This window comes from Macaca nemestrina, chromosome 8 (assembly GCF_043159975.1).
Source record: "Macaca nemestrina isolate mMacNem1 chromosome 8, mMacNem.hap1, whole genome shotgun sequence".
Lineage (NCBI taxonomy): Eukaryota > Metazoa > Chordata > Mammalia > Primates > Cercopithecidae > Macaca > Macaca nemestrina.
Genome location: NC_092132.1, coordinates 45,127,874 through 45,153,167, shown reverse-complemented (window position 1 = coordinate 45,153,167; position 25,294 = coordinate 45,127,874). Strand labels below are relative to the sequence as shown.

The 25,294-nt window shown below is 38.9% G+C and overlaps 1 protein-coding gene across 10 annotated transcripts in view; it reads right to left on the bottom strand.

Moving 5' to 3' along the window:
* LOC105476058 (ring finger protein 19A, RBR E3 ubiquitin protein ligase) overlaps positions 1 to 23,726 on the bottom strand; it is a 116,157-nt gene extending 92,431 nt beyond the window's left edge. For 4 of the 10 annotated variants that reach the window (XR_011606853.1, XM_071067952.1, XM_071067951.1 and 1 more), the window contains exons 1-2: positions 23,554 to 23,718; positions 538 to 1,304 (exon numbers count right to left, since the gene is read on the bottom strand). Coding sequence is in view for 9 of the 10 variants with exons in the window: in XM_071067952.1 (XP_070924053.1) it covers positions 538 to 1,211 (674 nt within the window). In the remaining variant the exon portion in view is untranslated. Of the gene's footprint in view, positions 1 to 537; positions 1,305 to 22,892; positions 22,913 to 22,970; positions 23,121 to 23,553 lie in introns of those variants that run through there. The other 6 variants (XM_071067949.1, XM_071067950.1, XM_011731691.3 and 3 more) reach the window with 6 other exon arrangements.
* Between the last annotated feature and the right edge of the window lie 1,568 nt (positions 23,727 to 25,294).

Sequence of the window (25,294 nt, the reverse complement as noted above, 5' to 3'; positions counted from 1 at the left end):
CTTGAGGCAAATCAAATATTACATAACCCCTAGAACTTGAGACTAGCAAATGTTTATGTATATCAACATGAACACATCATACTGTGGCACATGCTAAGGTAGGTACCTTTCAAAAGGGCCATTTATCTCTCATGAGAAACATGTCAACAAAGAGAAAAAAATAAAGAAGAGGGTCATTTGAGTTTATGACCACAAATAACCTCCTCTTCACAAACAATGCTCATCATTTCGTCTGTTATTCCAAAATCAAAATTCTCCAAATGGATGAGAAAACCAATTTCAGGTAGATCCTGAACTCTACCACCTTACCCTTTTCTTCTAAATGTGCTCCGTGAATATGTAATGCAGAGACAATACAGAAATGAGTAAGACAGGACCACTGCCTTTAACAGCTAGCATAGTGCCTGATATATGGTGTGCACTCAACAGGCCTGCTGAATGAATTCTCCAGCACGTAAAAATTTTTGAGTAACAGCAAATTATTTTATCCACAGAGAAAAAAATTAACTCAAGAAAAATCAAACAATATCTTCTTACCCACAATCTGGAGCTGGACACCACCTGCAATCAGGATCTGCAACAAGCCACCGTCTAAGCATAAACTCTTCGTATTTTTCCATCAAGACATCATCACTTAATATCAAGCGAATATCATGGGGATTAAACCGTTCAGTACATTCTGGGCAACTAATATTAACTCTACTTTCAGAGATTTCTATCCTTAAATATTGTCGTAAGCAATCCACACAAGATCTATGATGACAAGTCATTATATCAGGAAATCTGTCTTTAGAATGCCGCAAAAGGCACAAAGGGCACTCTATGAAGTCTCCAATTTGTTTGCTGATGGAAGTTAATCCATTGTCAGAAGAGGTATTTGTAGAGAAAATGGAGTTCTTATCAGTACACATTTCAGAATGTATACTTTCAATACTTGCAATTCCATCCACCCCGCCATTTAGCTCCCTTGATTTACGTTTGCTATCTTTTTTCCTCCGAAACAGGGAGCCTATTGAAATTCTTCTTTTTTTGGGTGCCTTTTTGACTGAAGGCAAGCTCACAGATGAAGCAGAGGACTGAAGATCTCGATCTGAACCCATTTGCCGATGTAAACTCATGTCTAAAATGTTTGTTAGAATTGAGTCAGGGTCAGTGTTTACACACAGCCCTTCATTATATTTAGAGATAAAACCTATTTCTTGTTCTTGCATTCAGAGTAAGTCATGATGTAAGAATATTCTACTTGGTTCTTTCAGAGAATTCTTCAAAAGTTCGATTTACAGAAGACTGTTATCACGGATGTTCTGAAAAATAAAAAATAAAAAAATCAAGATCATTTAATTATGTTCTTAGTTTGTATATTTTCATAAATATCAAATTTCAAACAAGTATGTTCCTTAACCATTAGTAGCTGTTGTTTTTTTAAATAAGGCCAATTTATTAAATAGTCTGTAAGAAACTACAAGACTAATGCTGAAATAACAAAAAGGGCATTCTTTAATCTTAATAAAAGATTCTAGATTTGAGCTGACCTAATTATTCTTAAAATCTTAGAAAAAAACTTCTGGTCATTATCACTCTGACTTCAATGATTTCTCACTGCCTTTAGCAGGTCTTTCTGTTGTTGTTTATAACTGACAATCAAGTATACATGCAAATACAAAGGGCTAAGAATAGCTTACATAATCTTGCAGAACAAAGTGGGGAAAGGCCTCTAACGCCGCTAGATATAATATTATAAAGTTACAGTAATCAGATAATGTGCTATGCCACAAGGATGAATACAAAGACCAGTGGAACAGAAAGTAGTCCAGAAAAAGTCCCATATAGGCCGGGCGTGGTGGCTGACGCCTGTAATCCCAGCACTTTGGGAGGCCAAGACGGGCAGATCATGAGGTCAGGAGATTGAGATCATCCTGGCTAACACAGTGAAACTCCATCTCTATTAAAAATATAAAAAATTAGCCGGGCATGGTGGCGGGTCCCTGTAGCCCCAGCTACTCCAGAGTATTCTTCTGAGGCAGGAGAATGGCGTGAACCCGGGAGGCGCAGCTTGCAGTGAGCCGAGATTGCGCCACTGCACTCTAGCCTGGGCGACAGCGTGAGAGTCCATCTCAAAAATAAATAAATAAAATAAAATAAAATAAAAGTCCTACATACACACACACACACACACACACACACACACACACACGAGACTTGATTTATGACAAACGTGATGTTGCTGAGGACTGAGAATAAATGGCCTTTAAAAAAAGAAAAGTACTATGTCTACCGGTTATCCACCTGAGAAAAGAAAGGAAACTTGATGGATGGATGGCTTGCCCATATATGAAAATCAATTACAAATGGTTTACAGATCTGAATGTAAAGCTTCTAGGAGACAAGAGAGGAGACTATTTCAATGGAAAAATTCTTAAACAGAACATACAAGAATACCAACCATAAAATAAAAGACTGTTAAATTGGACTAGAATAAAATCAACAGACAGTATTAAGGGTATGGGAGGAGACTTTTGCCACATATAACTAATAAAGGCACAGTGCCCAGACTATGTAAAAAATGCTTACAAATCAATAAGAAAACATATACAATCCAATAGAAAAATAGGCAGGGGCATTTCACAAAAGCATATGAAAAGTGCTCAACATCATCAGTCATCAGGAAAAAACACATTAATGCCCCATTCAGAGACTACAACACACCTAATAGGATGGCTAAAATTAAAAGACTGTCATTTCTAAGTGTTAGCAAGGATGTGGAGGAATAGGAACTCTCTTAGACTACTGGTGGGAGTGTAAAATGGCACAACTACTTTGGAAAACTGTTTAACAATATCTATAAAATTGGCATACAGCGATAACCTATTACCCAACAATTTTATTCCTAGAAAGGAACGAATAAGAAAAATGACATACTTAACAATGCTCACAATAGCATTGGTAATAATATTCAAAATATTGTAAACAACCATATTTTTATCAGCAGTAGAATGAATACATAAATTGTGGTATATTCACACTCTAAAGCAATGAAACAATGAAAAGGAACAAAATACTGCTACACACAAGACAGGACTCTCATACAAAAGAGTATGTGGTATAATTCTATTTATATAAAGTTCCAAACAGAGAGAATTAATGTACAATGTTAGGAGTCAGGATTGTGGCTACATTTTATGGTGAGGCACAAAGGGAATTTTTTTTTTTTTTTTTTTTTGAGACAGAGTCTGGCTCTGTTGCCCAGGCTAGAGTGCAATGGCAAAATCCCAGCTCACTGCAACCTCCACCTTCCGGGTTCAAGCAATTCTCCTGCCTCAGCTGGGATTACAGGCATGCGCCACCATGACTTGCTAATTTTTGTATTTTTAGTAGAGACAAGGTTTCACCATGTTGGTCAGGCTGGCCTCGAACTCCTGACCTCAAGTGATCCGCCCTCCTTGGCCTCCCAAAAGTGCTGGGATTACAGACGTCAGACACAATGCCCAGCCAAACTTTCTTAATATGTGCAGTATGCATAGTGTCTACAAAGGTATGTTCACTTTGTGATACATATATGACCCAGAAACTCATGATTAATGTGCCTTTTTCTATGTGTTTTTTCCTCCTATGGCTTACCTCATAATTAACATATGTTTTCTGGAAAAACATTTCACTCAAACAAACTTCACTCATGTTCCTCAGTTTATATTTTCCCTCACAAACACAGGATAGATAAGGAACAGAGAGCTCAATCTATACAAATATAGTTATGCATCACTTAATGATGGCGATACATTCTGAGAAAGGTGTCATTGATTTTGTTGTGTGATCAGAGTGCAATTACACGAACGTAGATGTTATAGCCTATTACACACCTAGGGTATACTGTATAGATTACTGCTCTTAGGCTACAAACCTGTACAGTATGTTACTGTAGTGAATAATGGAGGCATCTGCAACACAATGATATCTGTGTACCTAAACATAGAAAAGGAATGTTTCATTCCTTTGGCTCTCCAATATCCTGCCAGTGCCTCACATTGAGTAAATCCAACCAGAAGCCAACTGCCTCTAAGTCAGTCCTTCTAGTCAACCTCCTGAGGGGGGCACAGAGCAGGGTAGAGAAGGGTGAATGAGAGTAGATCTGGACATGCAAACAAAAAACATCCAGTGTTGTATGTTTAAAGAAGAGAACTTGGGAGTCAAAAGACCTGGCTCAGCTATTTTTTGTCATCATATCCTAGATAAGATACATTCCTCAATCAGCGATCAGGACCACAAAATATGGATACCACTCACCTCAAATAGATGTTCTAAGAATAATGTGAAATTGACATGTGTTAAACATGCCTAACAAACCTGGCACCGTACTAAATGTTAGCTGAAATGGAATGTAACGTAACTTAGTGCTTTACAAAATGTGTACCTTACAGCAAGTGCTTAATATTAAATGAATGAATGATGCTTTTCAGTTGCTATTACTCTGTGATCCTTAAGCCATACAGCCTTACTACATCCAGTTTTTTAACTGTGGAAAGACAAGGACCTTTTACCTTCAGAAGTGCTTCAGGATTCGTAAAACATGTTAAGTATCCTGATACTACAACTTCAAGAATTATACATTTATAATATCCCACCAATAAACATCTTCTAACCACAAACACTTCAGCAGGATCTAACAGCCACCTATGTGCCTAAATGATTTACGCATCATTAGACAGGTATTCTGGAAATGAAGGTAGGGCAAAAAGTTTGCATACATAGAAAACACTTACTTCCCAAGAGGAAAATCTACTACATGGTCAAATAACAGTTTTTGCTTCTGTTATTCAGTGAAAATTAGGTTTCTTCTGTCACTTCTCAAACAGCTTAAAATATGCAGAAAATCCAGTAATTTTGTGCTGATGGTCAAAATACTAAATCTAAGAGCAGTGTACCTATGTCTTCTAATTTTAATTTGTTTTTTAGATGTCTGACATCCAGATGTATGGTACTTCTAAAATAAGCATGCAATAAAAGCAGCATGTGACAATATTTACTAGCAGTGTTGAAGAGAACCAAAAGAAGACAAAGTCTTTTTTTTTTTTTAAGTAAAGACGGAATAGGTACAGAGAATTCCCAGCAGAGTTTCTACTGATCACTAACTTGGTGACTACAGAAGCTTGAAGCTATTCCATACTCAAGTGAAAGTGTCAATAAACACAACAAATAAAAAAGACTATTTTAAATGCTGCATTCTGTATTACAAAATAATAACAGGCTATTAAACTTCAGCACATGCTTATGCTGAGAAGATGAAAGAAGATGAAGAATAAAGAAAACAAATTTAACTTTAATGGCTATGTATTTGTATGTGAGATTGGGAATCCACGAGGAACATTTGCTTTGATGGGAAATATATTTTTAGTATTTTCTCACTACAACTCATTTACATTTCACTTTCTGTGAACTAGGCACATGTTCATATCCTGCTGCAGCACTTTTCCTTATTGATGTGTAAGACATAGTTCTATTTAATAAAGAGCCTTGCTATCATGTGGGTATGTGTGTGTGTGTATGTATAAATTGTATTTGACTACATGGCAGTTTTCCAATGCAGAAATTTCAAATGTTTTTAACGTGCTCAGATTCACATATCTTTATGACTTTTGACTTCTACATCAGCCTTAGAAAAAGCCTTGCCCACTCTAAGATTGTATTTTTAAAATTCCTTCACATGTTTTCTACTGGTAATTTGATAGTTTATGAATAAGTAGAGATCAAAATTTGTTTTCTAAATGGCAAGCCAGTTACCTCAACACTAGTTACTGAATAATGATCTTTCCTCCATGCCCCACCCCCTACATACACACTGATTTAATTTTCTAATTTCTTATTTTTTATTTTTGAGACAGGGTCTCACTCTGTTGCCCAGGCTGGAGTGTAGTGGCACGAGATCACTACAACCTTCACCTCCCAGGTTCAAGTGATTTTTGTGCCTCAGCCTCAAGAGTAGCTGGGACTACAGGCATGCGCCACCATCCCCAGCTAATTTCTGTATTTTTTAAGTAACAATGCAGTGTTGACATACTGGCCAGGCTGGTCTCGAACTCCTGTCCTCAAGTAATCTGCCCAGCTCAGCCTCCCAAAGTGCTGGAATCATAGATGTGAGCCACCGCGCCTGGCCAATACACTGATTCAACAAGTCACTTCCTGGTGTAAGAATCTTCTACTATCTAGGTGGTATGGACTTCTAAAATAATCCCTTGAAATGGAATACCAAAATGTTTTGTTCCAATTTGTACTACAACTCGCCAGAAAGGTTATTTCCCTGAATTCTCACCAGCATCCTTTATAAGAGTTTTTTCTTTCTTTGAGTAGCAAAAAATACACACTTTAATTTCTATTTCTTTGATTGCCAAACAATTTAAACATTTGTTCACATGCACTGTCCTCTTCACTACTTCTATGTTTTATTTGTTCACATTTTATGCCCATTTTTACACTGGAATATTAATGCTCCTCTTTGATTTTAAACAATATTTACTTTCTCTAAACACTTGTCCTTCAATTTTGTGATGTTTTGAAGTACAGTTGTCTAAGTTTTTAATTTAGTAACATCTAACAAGGTCCTTTATAAATTTTTCCATTGCTCTATAGGCTTACAAAGTCTTCTTTTGGAGGATGAAACCTAATTGTTACATATTTACTTTCTGGTATTTTTCATTCTTTCTTGTGCAGCGGTGCCCAAACTTTTTGGCACCAGGACCAATTTCACAGAAGACAATTTTTCCACAGATGGAGGTGGGGAGTGGGAGCGGGGATGGTTTCATCAGGCATTATATTCTCATAAGGAGTGTGTGATCTAGATCCCTCGAGTGCAGTTCACAATACTGCTATGAGAAATGAACGCTGCCACTGATCTGACAGGAAGCGGAGCTCAGACAATAATGCTCACAGCTGCTCGCCTCCTGCTGCGTGGCCCAGTTCCTAACAGGCCACACACCGTGGCCCAAGGGTTGGGGAGCCCTGTTCTTGTGGATCCACTTTTCATCTGGTGTCATGTATCTTCAGCCTCAAGAACTTCCATTAGCATTTTTTGCTACGCAGGTCTCCTAGCAATGAATTCCTTCAACTTTCATCTGGGAAAAAAAAAAAGTTATTTCACCTTCACTTTTTATGGATATTTTTGCTGAATACAGAACTCCAGGTTGATATCTTTATCCTTTCAGGACTTTAAATAGGTTATTACATTGTCTTCTGGCCTCCATTGTTTCTGACAAGTCATCTTTCCTGATATTTTAATTCCCCTGTATAGAATGTGTCTTTTTTTCCTTTGCTTGCATTCAACATTGTTTTCCATCTTGGATGTTCAGCAGTTTGATAAAGATGTGCCTAGATGTGGTTTTCCTTATATCTATCCTGCTTGGCGTTCACTGAACTTGTTGAATTTGAAGTTGATTTAAACCAAATAAAGGAATTCGGGGGAAATTATTTAAGTATTTTTTACTATACTGTCTCTGTCTGTCTCTCTCTCTCCCCCCCCCGCCCCCACTCCTGGAATTCTAATTATTTGTATGTTAGTTTGATTTCTGTCCCTGGAGCAACTGAGGCACTATTCTTTTTTGTAATCTTTTTTTCTTTGTTCGGTAGACTGGCAAATTTTTATTGATTTATCTTCCACTTCATCAACTTTTTCTTCTGCTGTCTCCAATCTGCTGTTAAATCCATCCAGTGAAATTTTCATCTTAGATACTGTACTTTTGGGTTCTATAATATCTCATTGTTCTTTTTTTATAGTTTCCATTTCTCTGATGAGATTACCCAGTCACTATGATATTTCCCCCTTTAAGTCCTTAAAATATTACAGTTGCTATAGTCTGTCTGCTACTTGTGGGGTCTGTTACCTATTTTTGAGGGGGTCTTGACATGGAATGAACCATATTTTCCTCCTTACATGTCTAGTAATTGCTTATTATAAACTGGATATTGTAGATATGTTATAGAGGCTCTGTAGTCTCTTATCTTCTCCTGAAGAGTGAGGACTTTTACTATACTGGGCAGTTAAGTCACTGGCTAGTCAACATGAACTTCTGAAAGCTTGGTTTTATGCTCTTTTAGAGTAGATCTGTGGAAAGCACCCATGTTTACCAATCCCTTCTATCTTGGTGGGAATCAAACACCAAATTCCGTCACCCCTGCAAATGCCATCAGCTAAAATCTCTATTTAGTTTTTTCTGCCTGCCAGCTGTTGTTTTCCACTGAACTCCTTGGAATCTCCCAAGCACAGTTCTAGGGGACATCTAGGCATCTGAAGGGAGTTTACCCATAGATTTTTGGGCTACTTACCATAACTCCCTCCTTTCTGGGATTTATCCTATTTTTGGCCACTTAACTCCTTCCCCTGATACTTCAAGCCAGTAAGACTCCGACTTTCTGCTTGACTTTCAGCTGCCCTACAATACACAGACTATTCTTTAGGGGGAAAGATGTATAAATTTTTTAAGGAAAACATCTGGCAGTTTTCCAAAGGATATCTTCATCTAGGCTTTGAGATACAGTATTCTTGAATTTGTACAGAATGCTGTCACAAGGAATTTTAGCCTACTTATGCATCCATGATCTCCACAATATAACTGCTTACCAGGCTGCTTTTTAAAAATGATCCTTTAAAAGATTTTCTTTCATTATTCAATACCTGGAACTGTAAGGTCTTCTACGAGTGACTAAATCTGTTAAACTTTTTGCCTTATTTGCTCCAAGTAACCTGTGTAAGTATTAATTCATTTACTCTTTCAACAAATATGTTCAGTGCCTATCACGTGCCAGATACTCTTGTAAGTGCTGGATAGTGAACAAAATAGACAAGAGTCTATTTGTTCTGTGGAACTTTCATTCTAGTACATTTAAGCATTGAACAGATACTTCAGATGATATCTTCTCCAAAGAGTAACATGAATAACTTTGTAAGGATCTAAATTTTAATGAAGTAACTCCCTCTTTTCTAAGCATAATTTTAAAGAAAAAAAAATGATTTTTATTTGGGCATATATAGTAGTCCCATAATTGAAACCAGTATTTATTAAAATCCATTTTAAAGCTTTCTTCCTAATAGAGTTTAGATACTTTTGACAGCACTCTATTTTTCATAGTTACAATGGTTTTCTAATACCCGAACATTCCAGTAGACAATTTAAGTTGCACAAAAGAAACCACTATTTATCTAACCAAATGATCTAGTATAGAGAATATTCATTTTGCTCACTGGGCATAACTTTAGGAACCAATATTAGCAGATAAAAGGTGGGGAAATCCTCAACCCTAGACTCACTATTTTGGATCTGCTCAGCCTCTGGTGCTACATAAAGGTTCCTAAGGCAATGAAAAAAGGAAGTATCTGTCTTTGTGTAGCATTTACTATATGTAGTGTTGCAAACACCACCTCATCAAATTTAAATACAGCTATGTACAATTTAATGTAGTAGCTGACTACCAAAAAAAGATAATTATCATAAGCCACCCTTTGATCAGACCACAACTTTAAGTGATCTACTAGAAATGATGTATTTCTACCCAAGCTAATTTTGGCCCAAACTAAATAGTTTTTATAAATCTGAATCATATCATTAAGAGAAGTATGAGACATTAAACTAGATTCTCATATATCGCTTTCTCTTAAGAGATAAATCACTGAAGTTCATTATAATAAAGTTTGCTATTACTCAAAAGTCTCATTTAAATGTTATTTTTAAGTTATGTCATTCATGATCTATGCTTACTTATGAGACTTGCTTAAGAACCTCAAATTTAGAAATGTCATTATTTTCCTCTAATAAATTGATTCCCCAATATAACTACCAAATTCAGATACCAAGCAGCAATGCATTCTCTGGGCATTATTCTTTTTTATTTTTTTTCTTTTTCTTTTTTGAGACACAGTCTCACTCTGTCGCCTGGGCTAGAGTGCAGTGGTGCGATCTCAGCTCACTGCAACCTCCGCCTCCCAATTTCAAGCCATTCTCGCGCCTCAGTCCCCCTAGTAGCTGGGACTACAGGCACGTGCCACCATGCCTGGCTAATTCTTGTATTTTTAGTAGAGACGGGGTTTCACCATGTTAGCCAGGCTGGTCTCCAACTCCTGGCCTCAAGTGATTTTCCCACCTCAGCCTCCCCAAGTGCTGGAATTACAGGCATAAGCCACTGCACCCAGCCTCTGGGCATTATTCTTACTGCCCAGGTAATAGTATTTATTAAACAGCTCTTTCTACAGCCTATTAAACTAAAAATATAACAAGCACAATACATTTTTAGAAAAAAATTAAAATGCTTAAAAATAACAGTTAATGCATGGACTGGCTTCAGAGAAATCCATGAAATCTCAAAGTGTATGTTAAACTGTGAATATATGTATATCCTAGTCACAGGATACATCCACAGCTTTCAACACATTCTCCAAGGAGTCTAAAGTACAATGAAAGGTTAACTGTTAACACTAAGATGTCAGATTTAACTTGCCAGTAAATGTTAACAGTTTCTGTAAATCCTTCCTACTCTTGCTAATTTATATTATTAGTACAACATTCACAGCTGTACCAATTATAAGCTCAGTTAGAAAATACTTCTATTCCATTAGAAGCATTCCAGTTGAAGTTGCAACTCTTTGCACAAGAGTTAAGTTTTCGGGAAGGTTAAAAAACAACTTTCATCCCTAAACAAAGTCTCCGATTCATCACACAAGAATAAACATTACGTGGATAGATGGCCTAGACTAACCCATCACATGTATTGAAAACAAAAATCATATAAATAAAGGTTAATCAATATTGTATATTCAAAGGACAGGTGACCATAAATATGTCCATAAAGATATTATAATGCTATTGTGTCATCTTTACTTAAAATGGCAATTACCACCAAAAAAATTTTCAAGCTGATTATTCCCTATGAGGTAAGTCAATTAATAATCTATTTAAAATGTATTAGTAACAGACACGAAGAGGTTAAGACATTTAATGCCCAATGCGAAAGAAAGTAATGGTACTAGACATACAATCTAAATATCTTTCAATTATTTCAATGTGTCCTTAGAAGCATGAGCACATAATATACAGATCTAAGGAAACCTAGGTTCTATGATCTCTACCAAGTGGTTTTATGCCTGTTGTTCAGAAAGGCCCTCTCTGTATCATCTGTAAAATGGGGAAAATAATATTGTGAAGAGATGCTGTTATATGCTTATCTGCTTCATTTTCCTCCTGAGCACAAAGTAGGGCTACATTTTCCCATTCCACTTATGGCTAGGTGTGGCCATGTTATTAGTCCTGGCCAATGCAATCTGAGTATAATAATGTATGCCCTTTCAAGGACTGACCTCTACATCATCCCTGAAAACAACCCTCAAGCTCTCTTTCTCTTCACACAATGGCTGGCTGAATGGAGTGATTCTAGTGGGTGACTATACGCAGAACTTAGAGGACAGAGAAGTCACAAGATGGAAAGAATCTGGATACCTGAGTACTCCACATGGTTTTTTGTGTGAATGAGAAATAAATTGTTATTGTGTTCCACCATAAGATTTTGGGTTTTCTGTTACAGATACAATTACCTATCTTACCCACCTTAAAGTTGGAAAATATAATGAGGTAACAAAATTTAGATTAACTTGGGGGGAAAGGTTTTTCAAATGCTATACAAATATGGGGTAATGATAGAGTACATTTTATTGAGTGAGTAAAGCATGCACTTTGGAGTCAGTATATCCTGAGTTCAAGTTCAGCCTCTGAAACTTACATTAAGTATGTGACATTGAGTTAGATTACTAAGACTCAGTTTCTTCAATTGTAAAATGGGAATTACAGTACCTATAGTCCATAAAGATTAAATAAAATAACACATCAAGAATTCAGTAAAGGGTATGGTACATATAAATCACTTAAATATTACCTGTAAGTACACTCATCTGAGAAGATAGCACAAATATATCTAAATTTACCATGTATTGGGTTAAAAAAAACTTATCACACATTAGGTTACAAATAAAAACAAACGCTTGCCTCTGAAATGGCTTCCCTAATATAATCAGAATAGCCACTTGGAAGTTTGGAATACATTATTAAAGTACACGAATTTCTCAAAGGTAAATATAAATGTATAGCTAGTACAAACTTACCTCAAGTGGTCTAATATTAAAAATGGAATAAATATTTTTAATTCAACTACTTATAAATAAGGAGATGGGGCTAATACAACTTATAATCAGCGTAGTCAAGTATCAGTTTCCAACAAGTTCTTTAGAAAGTAAACACTTATCAAGACCCAGATATACTCTCTTGGGTTCTAGCCTTAAGACAGTTTCTATAATCTCTCAGAAACAGAAACTCAAAGTTCAGAATAAGCTATTCCCATAAGCCACAAAGCCTCCCAAAAGAGGTATTTTTTAAACAGCTTCACAGTCACGCACCTGCCACATTTACCTGTTTAAGCCTATATCTGATTGGGAGAAGAACAAAATGGTGCTTTGTGGTTTTAATAATACTCACTACAAGTAATATTCATTACTCAAGTCATTACAGAAAGTAAGCTGCTGCAGAAAGGAATAAAGCATTACTCATTCAATTTCCCCGGTAAAAAACATTTTGGTTAGCTTATTCCAGGCCCTCTTTGACAAGAAGAGCAAACAATACAGCATTAGGGAAACCACAGGAAAAGCAGAGTGCAAAATGCCAGGTATGATCAAGTGCCCAGAGACATGTAAGTTTTTAAATAGGTTTTAAAAAGATACCTAGCTGTCAAAAATGTCCTTCAATTGGTTAAAATAGACATTGCTGAAGAGAGACTAATTTGAATGCTGCATATCCAAAGGAAAACAGACACATTTTGCTTACTGTGTCTCTTGGTTCTCAACAGAAGGGAAACACTGACCTAGTATTAGATCTTAACCAAGTTTGTCTACGTTTTTGAATTTTAACTTCCATATTCAAAAACTAAGGTGATTAAGACCAGATAATGTCTAGGGTCCCTTAGTTCCAAAAGACTATGATGATAATATACAAATATATAGGCAGTTTTAATACACAGAATACTCTAGGTTAAGTAGATGATTATAATCTTCTAGGATAAACAAATAATTGTTGTTTCTGTTCTTTACAAAATGTCTCCAAATTCTCCCAAGTATTAGTACACCCTTCTTAGTAAATTCAGTGTCAAAGTGAATTTTACCAAGTCTCATGATTAATCTGATTCTACTATTCAGACAATTAGAAGTATCAAGTGTTTGGACTGGGTGCAGTGGCTCATGCCTATAATCCCAGCAGTTTGGGAGACCAAGGTGGGCAGATCACCTGAGGTAAGTAGTTCGACACCAGCCTGGCCAACATGGTGAAACACTGTCTCTACTAGAAATACAAAATTAGCTGGGTGTGGTGGTACATGCCTGTAATCCCAGCTACTTGGGAGGCTGAGGTAGCAGAATTGCTTGAACCCGGGAGGCGGAGGTGAAGTAAGCCAAGACTGTGCCATTGCACTCCAGCCTGGGTGACAAGAGCAAAACTGTCTCAAAAAGAAAAAAAAAGTATTAAGTGTTTGGACTAATCTTATCCTAACCACTTTCTCTGGATATCCCTCAACTCCATACAAATTATTGATTAATAGTAGCATCCCACCTCTCCAATTCTGGAAGCTCATTTGTCTCTTTCTCCTAAAGGACACCATGAGTAAGGGGGAGGGAAGACCTCTGGTTAGCGAAATCATTGTGTGTGCATGTAATTGTATGATATATGTACATAAGAGATAGAGTGTAATCTGTAAGAGGTGTTTGGGAGAGATCTATTTTCTTCAAACTAAAAGTAATTCTCAGATGGAACACTATCTCCTGGGAACCAAGAGGCACAATAAGCAAAATGTATCTGTTTCCCTTTGGGTATGTAGTATTCAAATTAGCTTCTCTTTACACAAGTCTCCTCAAAATGAGATTAAAAACTCATGTACAAAGGAAATATTATTAACTGTATAAGGAAAGAAAAGGGAGTATTTTCTAAAGACAGAAAAATCTAGGTAATAATTACACAGCAGGCAAACAATTATAAAGGTTTATCTGTTACAGTTTTCTTATTGAGAATTCAAAAGCAACAAAATCAGCTGGGCATGGTGGCTCATGCTTGTAATCCCAGCCCTTTGGGAGGACAAGGCAGGCATATTACTTGAGCTTAGGAGTTCAAGAGCAGCCTGGGCATCACAGTGAAACCCCTTTCTACAAAAACTACACAAATTAGCTGGGTGTGGCGGTGCACACCTGTAGTCCCAGCTACTTGGGAGGTTGAGGTGGCAGGGTTGCTTGAGCCCAGGAATTCCAGGCTGCAGTGAGCTATGATCACACCACTGCATTCCACCCTGGGTGACACAGTGAGACCCTGTCTCTGAAAAAATGAAATAGAAAAGAATTAAAAAATAAAAAAACAAAAGCATCATAATCAGTTTAACTACAATTCCAAAACAGACTATTAAATTAGATGTATCAGATATTTAACTAGTCAACTCCTGGGAGACAGTAATCCAAAGACTAATTTGAAAAAGTAGCCATCAAAAGACAGAGTGGGTCTTTAAGTAAGTCAAGAAGATACAAAGAGTGAAAAGGCTACAAATTCTGGACCTATTTCACACACACGAAAAAACTAGCCATGTAAAAGTCCATGCGCTCATGTACTTAGTTGCTCTTCTCAAGAGGCTGCACCAACTTTATGTGGCTGTGAAACCTATCTTTCTAGTGACACTAGCATTCTAATCTAACCTATTTTGTAAGTGAGAAAACTGAAGTTTAGAGCTACTAGGTTCGATGTATCACCACTAGTCACATGATGCTATTTAAATTAAAATTAAATTTTAGTTCCTCAGTTGTGCTAGTCACATTTCAAATGCTCTACAACCATAGGCTATTGGCTACCATACTGGACTGAACAGGTCTAGAACATTTCCTTGACCACAGAAAGTTCTATCACACAGCACTGGTCTAGAGATGTGACTTACCCACACAGCTAAAGTGGCAGAGCTAAAGGCTCAGTGTTCTTCCTACAATCTTACTGCCTAGACTAGGCCTTCATTAATCACCTGGTATCCAAATTACCACATCACCTTCTTTGTTAAAGTCTGCTTACAAATTTCCACTGGTTTCCCTGAGATGAAGAATAAATTTCAAGCTTCCTGTGGCATTAAAAGCCCTCCACAGTCCAACCTGTTTCTCACTGTTCTACATAAAAACCCACTTTAGCCAACTGACCTATTTGTTAAATATCTTAACAAAACATACATAGTTTCACCTCTATGAATTTTCCTAAGCCTTTGTCTCTGCCTAGAGTATTATTTTCCATCTTCTGTGCTAGTCCTACTCCTCTTTCAAGGCCCAACTCCTATCTTATCTCCACTATCATTCTAGGTCAGTAACTATAAATAAGCATTACTAAAAGTTACTCCATGCTCTTATATACAAGTTTACAATTTTCTAAATATCGTCTAAATATTTTAATATCCTTCTCTACTAAAAGGTGGGGAAAAAGTTTGGCAGAGGAAAGGAGATCAGTGTCTGTGTGGTGTTGATTACTATTTTAAACAGGGTGATCAGAGTCTCATCAAAAGGGTGGCATTTAGCAGAGACCTAAAGGAGGTAAAGGAGGTGTTAGCTATGTGGAAATCTAGGGAAAGAGCATCCAAAACACAGAACAGCCACTGCAAAGGCCCTAAGGGAGGAATGGGTCTGGTATGCTCAAGGAACAGCCAGGAGGCCCTAATATGACTGAAAATAAATGAGCAAGGCAAAGACTATCTGAGATACATGAGAATGCCAGGTTGTGTGGGGTTAAGGCCACTGTAAGGACTTTGGCTTTTAAGTGAGACAGGGAAACTTATGGGGTTTCTAAAGTGACAGAGATAGTTTACAATCTAAGAGTTTAAGAGGATCATTCTGGTGTTGTGAACAGATAGAGGTATCAAGGATGGAGCATGGAGAACAGTTTAAAGACTATGGAAGTAATCTATGAGAAAGATGACGACGGCACATCAGTGAAGGTGTTGAGGACATGTTTTGATACATGTTTTGAAGATGGAACTGTAAGGACTTCCTGATGGATTACAAGAGGATTTGGCCTGATTAACCAGAAGGCTGAAACTGCTATCAACTGAAATGGGGAAGGCTATGAAACACAAGTTTCAAGAGGGAGTCAAGACCAGAAGTTCATTTTTAGACATTTATATTTGAGATATCTCTTATACCCAGGTGGAGATGTATATCCAAACACCCGTTTGACAAGCCCAGAGTTTAGGAAAAAAGTAAAGCCTAGAGATGTAAATTTTGGAGTTGCTGTTATTTGGATGGTATGTAAAATCACAAACACAGACGAAATCACCAAAAAGTAAATACTAAAGAGTAGGGAATGAGGCCTGTAGCATTTCAACATTAAGATGTAGGGGAGAAGAGGCAAATTCAGTAAAGGAGACAGAAAAGGTGGAAGGGGGATCATGGAGGAATTACACCTTAAAGAAGACAAAACCTGTTGGTCTATCCTACCAGTGTTTTACTCATTCCCCTCCCCCACGTCAACTACATCTTAAAAAGCATACAAAGAGCAAAGAAGGAGCAAGTTAGGAGAGAGAAGAAAGAAATGATACAAACAAAAATAACAAAACGCATCTTACAAGATATAATCGATTCCTGTTGAGACTGGAGGGTATTAAAACACTTCCTCTGATATTTCTCAGAATTAGAATTCTAACGAAAGGGCTGTTTAGTCTCTGACCATCACAGAACATGATATAAAACAACAATAACTAGAGATTTTTGGTTTACTGAAGACTTTGACTGTATATTAGTTTCCTGTGGCTGCTGTAACAAACTACCACAAACTGGCTGGCTTAAGACAATGGATATTTCTCCTACAGTTCTGGAGGCCAGAAGTCCAAAACCCAGCAGGGCCGTGCTCCTACTGGGGCTCGAGGGGAGAATATGTTCTTTGACTCTTCCAGCTTCTGGTTACTATACGCATTCCTTGGTTTGCGGTTACATCACTCCAATCTCTGCCTCCATGAGCACACTGCTTCCTCCTTTTCTGTGTGTCTTCTCTGTAATTTGTCTACTTTTCCCTTACAAAGACACTTGTCACTTGATTTTGAGGCTACCTGGATAATCCAGGATGATCTTATCTCAAGATTCTTAATTACATCTGCAAAACCCTTTTCCAAATAACATTTGTAGATTCTGGGGATTAGGATGTGAACATATCTTTTGGGGGACTACCATGCAACGCACTACAATATGGTTCTGGAAATTTTTGCTAAGGATATCAGTAAGGTATGCTGTATTTATGCAAAAATCTAAAGGATATTTAACTTATGTGCATAATTTAAAAAATGGGTCAGGTGCAGTGGCTCACACCTGTAATCCCAGCACTTTGGAAGGCTGACGGGGGCAGATCACTTGAGTCCAGGAGTTCGAAATCAGCCTTGCCAACATGGCAAAATCTTGTCTCTTGTAAAAAAAAATACAAAACGATTAGCTGGGTGTGGTGGCAGGTGCCTGTAATCCCAGCTACTGGCAGGCTGAGGAATGAGAATGGCTTCAACCTGGGAGGCGGAGGGTGCAGTAAGCCAAGGTTGTGTCACTGCACTCCAGCCTGGGTGACAGAGCGAAACTCTGTCTCCAAAAGAAAAGTTTTTATTTATTTATTTATTTATTTTTATTTTTAAGACAGACTTTTGCTCATCACCCTGCCTGGAGTCCAATGTCACGATCTCGGCTCACTATAACCTCCACCTCTCAGGTTCAAGCGATTCTCCTGCCTCAGCCTCCCAAATAGCTGGAATTGCAGGTGCCCACCACCACACCCAGGTAAATTTTTTTGTGTGTTTTTAGTAGAGACAGAGTTTCACCATGTTGGCCAGGCTGGTCTCCAACTCCTAACCTCAGATGATCCACCCACCTTGGCCTCCCAAAGTGCTGGGATTACAAGCATGAGTCACCATGCCTGGCAAAAGTTGGTTTTATATTAAAGGGTATGGCTATAAGGAGAAATCTACTTGATATGGCTATGTATACAACCAGAAGTCTCAACTGCTTACCAGGTAACCACTGCCACCCTTGGTTTGGATAAAAGAATTACAGTCATTGTGCTATATACATCATATACCCTGAGATAATAGGCTTTTCTAAATGGTTATTTTCCCCACTTACGCACTCACACTACTTACTAGTTCCCATCCCCACTTTCCAAAGGACCTTATTTCATGATTTTGATTTAAGGATGCCTATATAAAAAGTCCCGTTTATTCCACACAAAAACTGAAAAACAGATTTGTTCAGGCAATATTATATAGATGAGAGGTTTAAAATCTGGTGCTCAAACCAACCTAGTCGTCTCTCCTGATTCTATTTAAGAGCATCTTGTATTGATTTACTGTTACTGACTCCAGTGTGGGAGGTAACAGTACATTCTATATGCACTAGTCTCATGGGAACTTCTATCCTGTTTTTTACAATGAGCCTTGCTCTGACTAGTTACTAATAATTAGAGGATCTCTTTTATAACAGTATTGTCTGAGTAGCCTAGAGTGTTTCAAAGGCATAATTAATTTATACAATCCAATGAAATAGATGATGAACATCCTTCCTTATTTTATCTTATTTTAGAGATGGTGTCTCGCTCTGTCACCCAGGCTGGAGTACAATGGCACAATCTCAGCTCACTGCAACCTCTGCATCCCAAGTTCAAGTGATTCTCCTGCCTCAGCCTCCCTAGTAGCTGGGATGACAGGTGCCTGCCACCAAGCCCGGCTAATTTTTGTACTTTTTAGTAGAGGCAGAGTTTCACCACTTTGGTCAGGCTAGTCTTGCCCGCCCTCAAATGATCTGCCTGCCTCAGCTTCCCAAACTGCTGGGATTACAGGATTATATATGGGGAAAGACAGTAACACACAAAGTCATTTTTGGGGGAGATGTAAAACTGAGAGAAGACAGGTAGCCTGACTTTCAATCCAACTCAATAACTCCAATTTGAAGGTGTATGCAATTCTGTATTTGGCCTCAAAAGACACATCAATCAGTTAGAAAAAGACTACAAAAAGACAAAGAAGTTCTGCAGAAAGAAACATGTCATACAAAATGCCCCTACAGCTACGCTATCCAATATGAATAAAAGTATGTAAAGTCACTTATGATAATCTTTTGGATCTATTGGCTTAAATGCATTATGAAAACTAATTTTGCCTGTTTCCTTTTACTTCTTTAATGTGGCACTAGAAAATTTTAAATTATATTTGTGGCTCACATTGTATTTCTATTGGACAACACTGCTGAAGAGATAGTTATAAAATAAATACCTTAGATTGTAGATACTTTAATTCTATTAGCAAATACTTATTCTACATCTTTTACTGTCAGGCTTATGCTAAGTGCTGAGATTTGAAGAGTGAACAAAGAAAATGGTCCCTGTCATCACAGAGCTTGCATTATCTCCTATACTTCTGGACATTTCACATAGTCCCATTTGTGATTATGCATTAGAATAACTTAATTTAGGATACCTTACCATTTTCAGGGGCAAATGCCATACTTAACTTAGAAATCACAAAATATAAGTCAATAGATTCATGCTAATGAGTTTATTTTTCTGATATAATATTTATATTAATATGCTATATAATATTTATCTGGAAGCCTAATATCATCACATTCCCAAAAGTTTCTCCTGGTTTCTTGCTCCTTCCCTTTAACAACTCTGGCTCCCTCCTTATGGCTCACTTCTACCAGTCTCTTCAATTGGCAACCTGCCTGCTATTCAAATCATAAGGACTATTTTTACCCTCAGGGGTCTCCCCAACAGGACAGAAGTTAAAAATGCTAAGTATACATAATTTTATGGGGCCAACTCCAGTTTTTTGGACCAAAGACTCAGTTTATAAGTTTCTTTTGGGCATAAACAAGCTAACATGATTTCTGAGCAGGGTTTTGCTTCAGAATTCACTGCACAAACTTATTTGAGACTTAAAACAACGGATCACTTCTGTCATATTGAGAGTTTCATATAACAACACCTTCTCAAATAGGACTTCTAAAACAAATTAACACTAATTCTTTAGTAAATGATTTATAAAATAAAATACTAGATAATATCAATAGGATAAGACTATATAATGGTTTTAAGGCTAATGGCATAACTTTCAAAAAAATGTTACCAATAAAAATAATTCTTCAGGAGTTAATGACAGTGATAAAGAGAGCAACACAAGCAAAACCTACTTTATCAAAAAGTGTTACTTTTTTCCACTTTGATACATAAAATATCACTGACATATGATAGCTTTTGAGAAACAAATGAAATACACAAGTTTTAAACACCCAAAGTGATTTCATGCCTATTTGGTTGAGGCCTACCACCATCTGAAATACAGGTATGTTTAGCAAGGAAATATTATCCCTTAGTCTTAAGATGTGCAGGTATGGTTAAGTAAATGAATTGTTTCAACGTTAGGCATCTTCTGTCTGCTAACAAAGAACTGGCATGACTTAGAAAATTCATAATTACTCCTAGTTGGAGAAAAACATTTCGGAAGAAAAATTTAGCTATTCTCCGTAAGCAGTAAGATGAACATTTTGATAAACAGCTTTTAAGCTGAAGTACTACTCCATATATATGGGTCCTTTCAGACAATGTAAATTAAACTACCATTTTGCTATGATATGCTAGTTTGCCAAATACAATGCATTATGCAATCAAATATAAATTTAGAAATTCAACTTTACTTCGGGCTTTTGCCCAAGGTGGCCTAATTTTTATCTTGGCGAAGAATGTTAAAAGAGCATAAGCTCATTAGTTCAGTACAAAACCAGCCTGCATTTGACAGTCAGTTTTCACTTGTTAATGACATTAGAGAAACGAATAACAATTCCCTAAGATTTCCTATATAACCTGAGTACAGATGATATAAGTGAGCAATTCAGATGTAAATATTAATATAACAAAATTTATCTCCAGCTTACTCTGTGCCCAGCACTTGACTAGGAACTTTTACATGTTATCACAAATATTTTGCCTTCTTTTCCCTACTTGGAAATTTCAGAAAACTACGTATCTCAACCATCTGTGCCCTGTAGATTAAAAACGACAACAACAACAACAAACTATGTGTGTTGGAGAAGGGGGAGAAGTAATTTGAAACCAAAAAATTTCTATATAAATCTAAATAAGTGTTCAAGATATAAACTGCTGTAACAACAACAACAACAAAAAAAACCGTAGGGGGCAGGGAGTGTCAGAACCTTCCATAATATACAAGTGATTATTTCAAATAGTTAAAACAAAAAGTTTGCTTTTAATTACCCATATTTAATACTAAACAACCCCATAATAAATAGTATCCTTCAATCCAACCCCATTAAAATAGAAGTGACCCAAGTGTCTTACATCCTCAACTGCAAACATACTGCTTTACGACTTCACTTATATTCAAATTTGGGAAGTGCATTTACTTTCCACCAAGATGCTAAGTATTTTATTTATTCATCCATGTTCTTGAATGAAGTAGCTTTAAAAATACGAATCTTAGCGCCTCTCATATGTTAAGTAGAAAATAATAGTTTTAGTCAAGCAAAATACTTCAAAAACTCAAGAAATCACCAATTTTTAAAAAAAATCCCAACACTGGTTGACAGTATAGCCAGTTCTTTACATTAAGTCTACTGATCAACTGAGGGATCCCCTAAATGAGAAAACAAAATTTCCAGTGGCCACTATTTGGATACTAAGAATTGGGTTGTGCTTCAACTCCTAAAATAATGTTGCAGTTTTAAAAATTAATCTTACTGGAATCTCCTGGAAGCTGAGATAGTGAAAAAAATACACTAACATTAGTTGCCAACTGCAATTTTTTCCTCAAAAAGACACCTTGCGATGCCATTAAAATATTTTTCCAGGGACACGTAAAATTTGAACTTCAGTTAAATTCCATACAGTAATTTTTAAAAAGAGAACATTAACCAGGGCCTTAAACTAACAAATTTTAAAAGTGTTTTTTAGCACAATTTGGTTTATCAAGTCCCAAGCCTTAATTCTAAATCTTTACCATGGAACTGTAGCAAGGAAAGAACATTTGAAAATACGATCATCGCCATTTTCTAAATAGAGAAGTATTTACATTTTAACTCAATTCAGATAGTTCAGTCAGTGTTAAATAAGCATAAACAGGTAAACACGTAATGGCTTGCATTATAAACAGAAGTGGTAAAATGTGTATTAAGACGGGTAATGGCAAAACTGAAAATAAAATTTAGGTAAACCGTCAGACTTCAAACAACCAAAAGTATCAATGAATCTATGTTAAAATAAGAAAAGATAAAAAAACAATAAAAAGCCATGTTCTTAAAAAAAAAAAAAAAGCGGAATGTAAAGATCACAATTTAAGGCAACCGATCAAAGGAAAGGACTGCTTTAAGCCTCCACTGTTTGCTAACACTTAAAATTAGCATTTCCAGCCAACACCTAGGTTTGAAAATTGCAGCGGCACTTAAACGCTGTCTTTTCTAACGTCACCCCAACAGAACATTCTGCAACACTGTGGACAGTAAACATTAAGCAGAGTAAAGCATCGTTCATGTATTTATCTCTCCAAGGGCCAATGGGAAAAAATTAAACCTTTCTCTCTCCCATATATAGCCTTAACCACTCTCTTCCCTCTTTTTATTTACTGCCCTTGTCGCGGGGTTAATGAACCCTAAACTTCTTTTTCTTCTTCCCATTAATGGAAATGGGAAAAAAAGAGCAACTGCAGAGTGGAACCCAGATAGAAAAAACTGAAAATTCAAAGTAGTAGCATTACTTGCTGGGCGAGGGCTGGGAACACCCTAAAGGCTTAGCAAGAGGAGACAATCCCGGAAGACCCCCGTTAACACATACTTCACCCCAAGGCTACACCGTTTTGGTGTGTTGCGTAATTTTTGCTTTTAAAGGAGGTGGTAGCAGTCCCGGACGAACCTTCCCCGGAACACAGCTCCCCTCCCTAGGGCCCCAGGCAGCACGGCTTGCGGGGCGATGTCCCGGCTCCGAATTTGCAGCGAGGCCCGGAAATCGATCCCGTTAGAGCCGATTTCACCCGTCAGGAATGCGTTCCGCCCCCGCCGCCTCCCCGCGGCAGTCGCCCTTGGGTCTCCCCTGCTTCAGGGGCTGGAGACAGCTCGAGGGGAGCGCCGCCTCGGCCCGTCACAATATCGCCGGGCCGGCCGCCGGCCGCCGGCCGCACAGGCACTCGGGCCAGGAGGACAGGGCTTGGGGCGGATCCCACGCTCCGCCTCGGCCCCCGCGGCCCAGAAGGCGCCCGCGCCAGGGCCGGGTAGGGGATCCAGAGCTGCCCGAGGCCTGACCCCCTAAGCCAGCCACGGCCCCGGGCCCACGCTGGACACTGGAGGGGGGCGCCTTTCCCACTGGACTTCCGAATCCATTTCTGTCTCGGGGAGGGGCGCGAGGGCTGCGGCCCGGCCAGAGCTCCCTGGGTCGTAGGCGAGAGCCGCCCCTGCTCTCCCGCTCCGGGGCGCAAGCTCCTCCGGGTGCCCGCCCGTACCTTTAACTCCTCAGAGCGGCTGCAGCGCAGAGCGGCGGGCTAGTAGGCCCATCTCCCAGCAGCGGCGACAGTGGCCTGAGGAAGCGCGGGGGAGGGTCCCGCTGAGGCGCCTCTCAACCGGGGCGGAGACGACTGAGGGGAGGGGTCCCGACGGCCGCTTTCCCGAACTCCTCCTCCGCAGTTGCGGCTCGACGGCTGTTCCCGGGAACCTGCGCCGCAACTACCACCTCCCCCTCCCGCAGCCCCCGCTTTCCCCGCCTCCTCCTCCCACTTCTTCCTCCCGCCCGCGGCAGCCCCGCCCCGCCCCGCCCCGCCCCGGCGCGCCGCCCGCGTGCTGTGCGTCATGGCGTCACGCCCACCGCGCCCGCAGCAGGCGGGTCTGGACGCGGTTGTTCACTTGCGCAGGTTTGTTCCGCGCCCGCGCAGGAGCCGCCCCGTTGCACCCGGGTGGCCCCGACTGCGGCCCCGACGCCTGTCACTGTCGGAGGCGACTTCGCCTCGAGCGCGCCGGGCGTTGGTACCGGTGTCTCCCTGCCCGGTTCTCCGTGGCCCCGAGAGCGTCTCCTGCAAGGACAGGTCGGGGTGACTGGAGCTGCGCCCGGTTGAAGGGAGTTGCCAGACTTGGCGACCCTGGCTCTTGGCAGTTTGCCGGGCAATGTTCATTCCTTTGTGTTCTCAGGGTTCACCTGCTAGATCGGCCGGCCCAGGGAGAGAAGTGCCGGAATGTTGCAGCTCTTGGCGAGGAAATGTCCTTTCCCAGAGGGCGGCAGCACCCCGTGCGTCTGCAGCCGCCCTATCTTAGTCTTAGTGGACCTGTCTTTGCAGAGGCTGTTAGGAGCAGTATTTAGCCACGATAGCAAGCCTTCGTGAGGAGAGTATCTTCCACTCATCTGTTTTATTTCTTTTTTTTGCTATTTTGCAGTCACGTAATCAGAATTCCTGTTTCATCTCTAATACATTCCTAATTACTTTAATCCAGCTTTATTTGTTCCTTCCTCTCATATCTTTTCAGCCAGTTATATCCCCTTTGAATGTTTCAATCTACACTGGTCTTGGTATTCTTAATTGAATAAACAAATTCATTCTGGGCCTGGTGCATTTCCTCCTGGTTTATTTCTCTTCAAGATTTAGATCACTCTTCCGTGGAATACTGAGAAACGAATGTTACAGAGCCTGGACAGAATGTCCATTTGCCATCTGTTACTTAACTAAATATATCACTCTCTCAGTCCTTGTTTAGTGTGTCTGTGTAATTTAAATTAGGAACAAACCAAGGAGCCATGGTCTTTCCGAATGTACTTGGTATCTTTGGTAACCCAGTAAATGTTTACCAATTAGAAAATTGAACAAGCTAGGCAGTTTAGGTTTAAGTGTCTTTGACCTCGAATCTTAAAGGAATTAATTATGGGTATGTTTATTTTCATTTATGGAAAGTTTTAAAGCTGTTATACCTTTAAATGCTACTTGAAGGCTGCCAGCGACTTTGCATATGGGATACTTTAAGCCTACAGATAGCACAAGAATAGTAAGTTAAGTACCCGTACATAATATCTTTCTTGAAAATACATCAACTTGTTGGCCGGGCGCGGTGGCTCACGCCTGTAATCCCAGCACTTTGGGAGGCCGAGGTGGGCGGATCACAAGGTCAGGAGATCGAGACCATCCTGGCTAATACGGTGAAACCCCGTCTCTACTAAAAACGCAAAAAAATTATCTGGGCTTGGTAAAGCAGGCGCCTGTA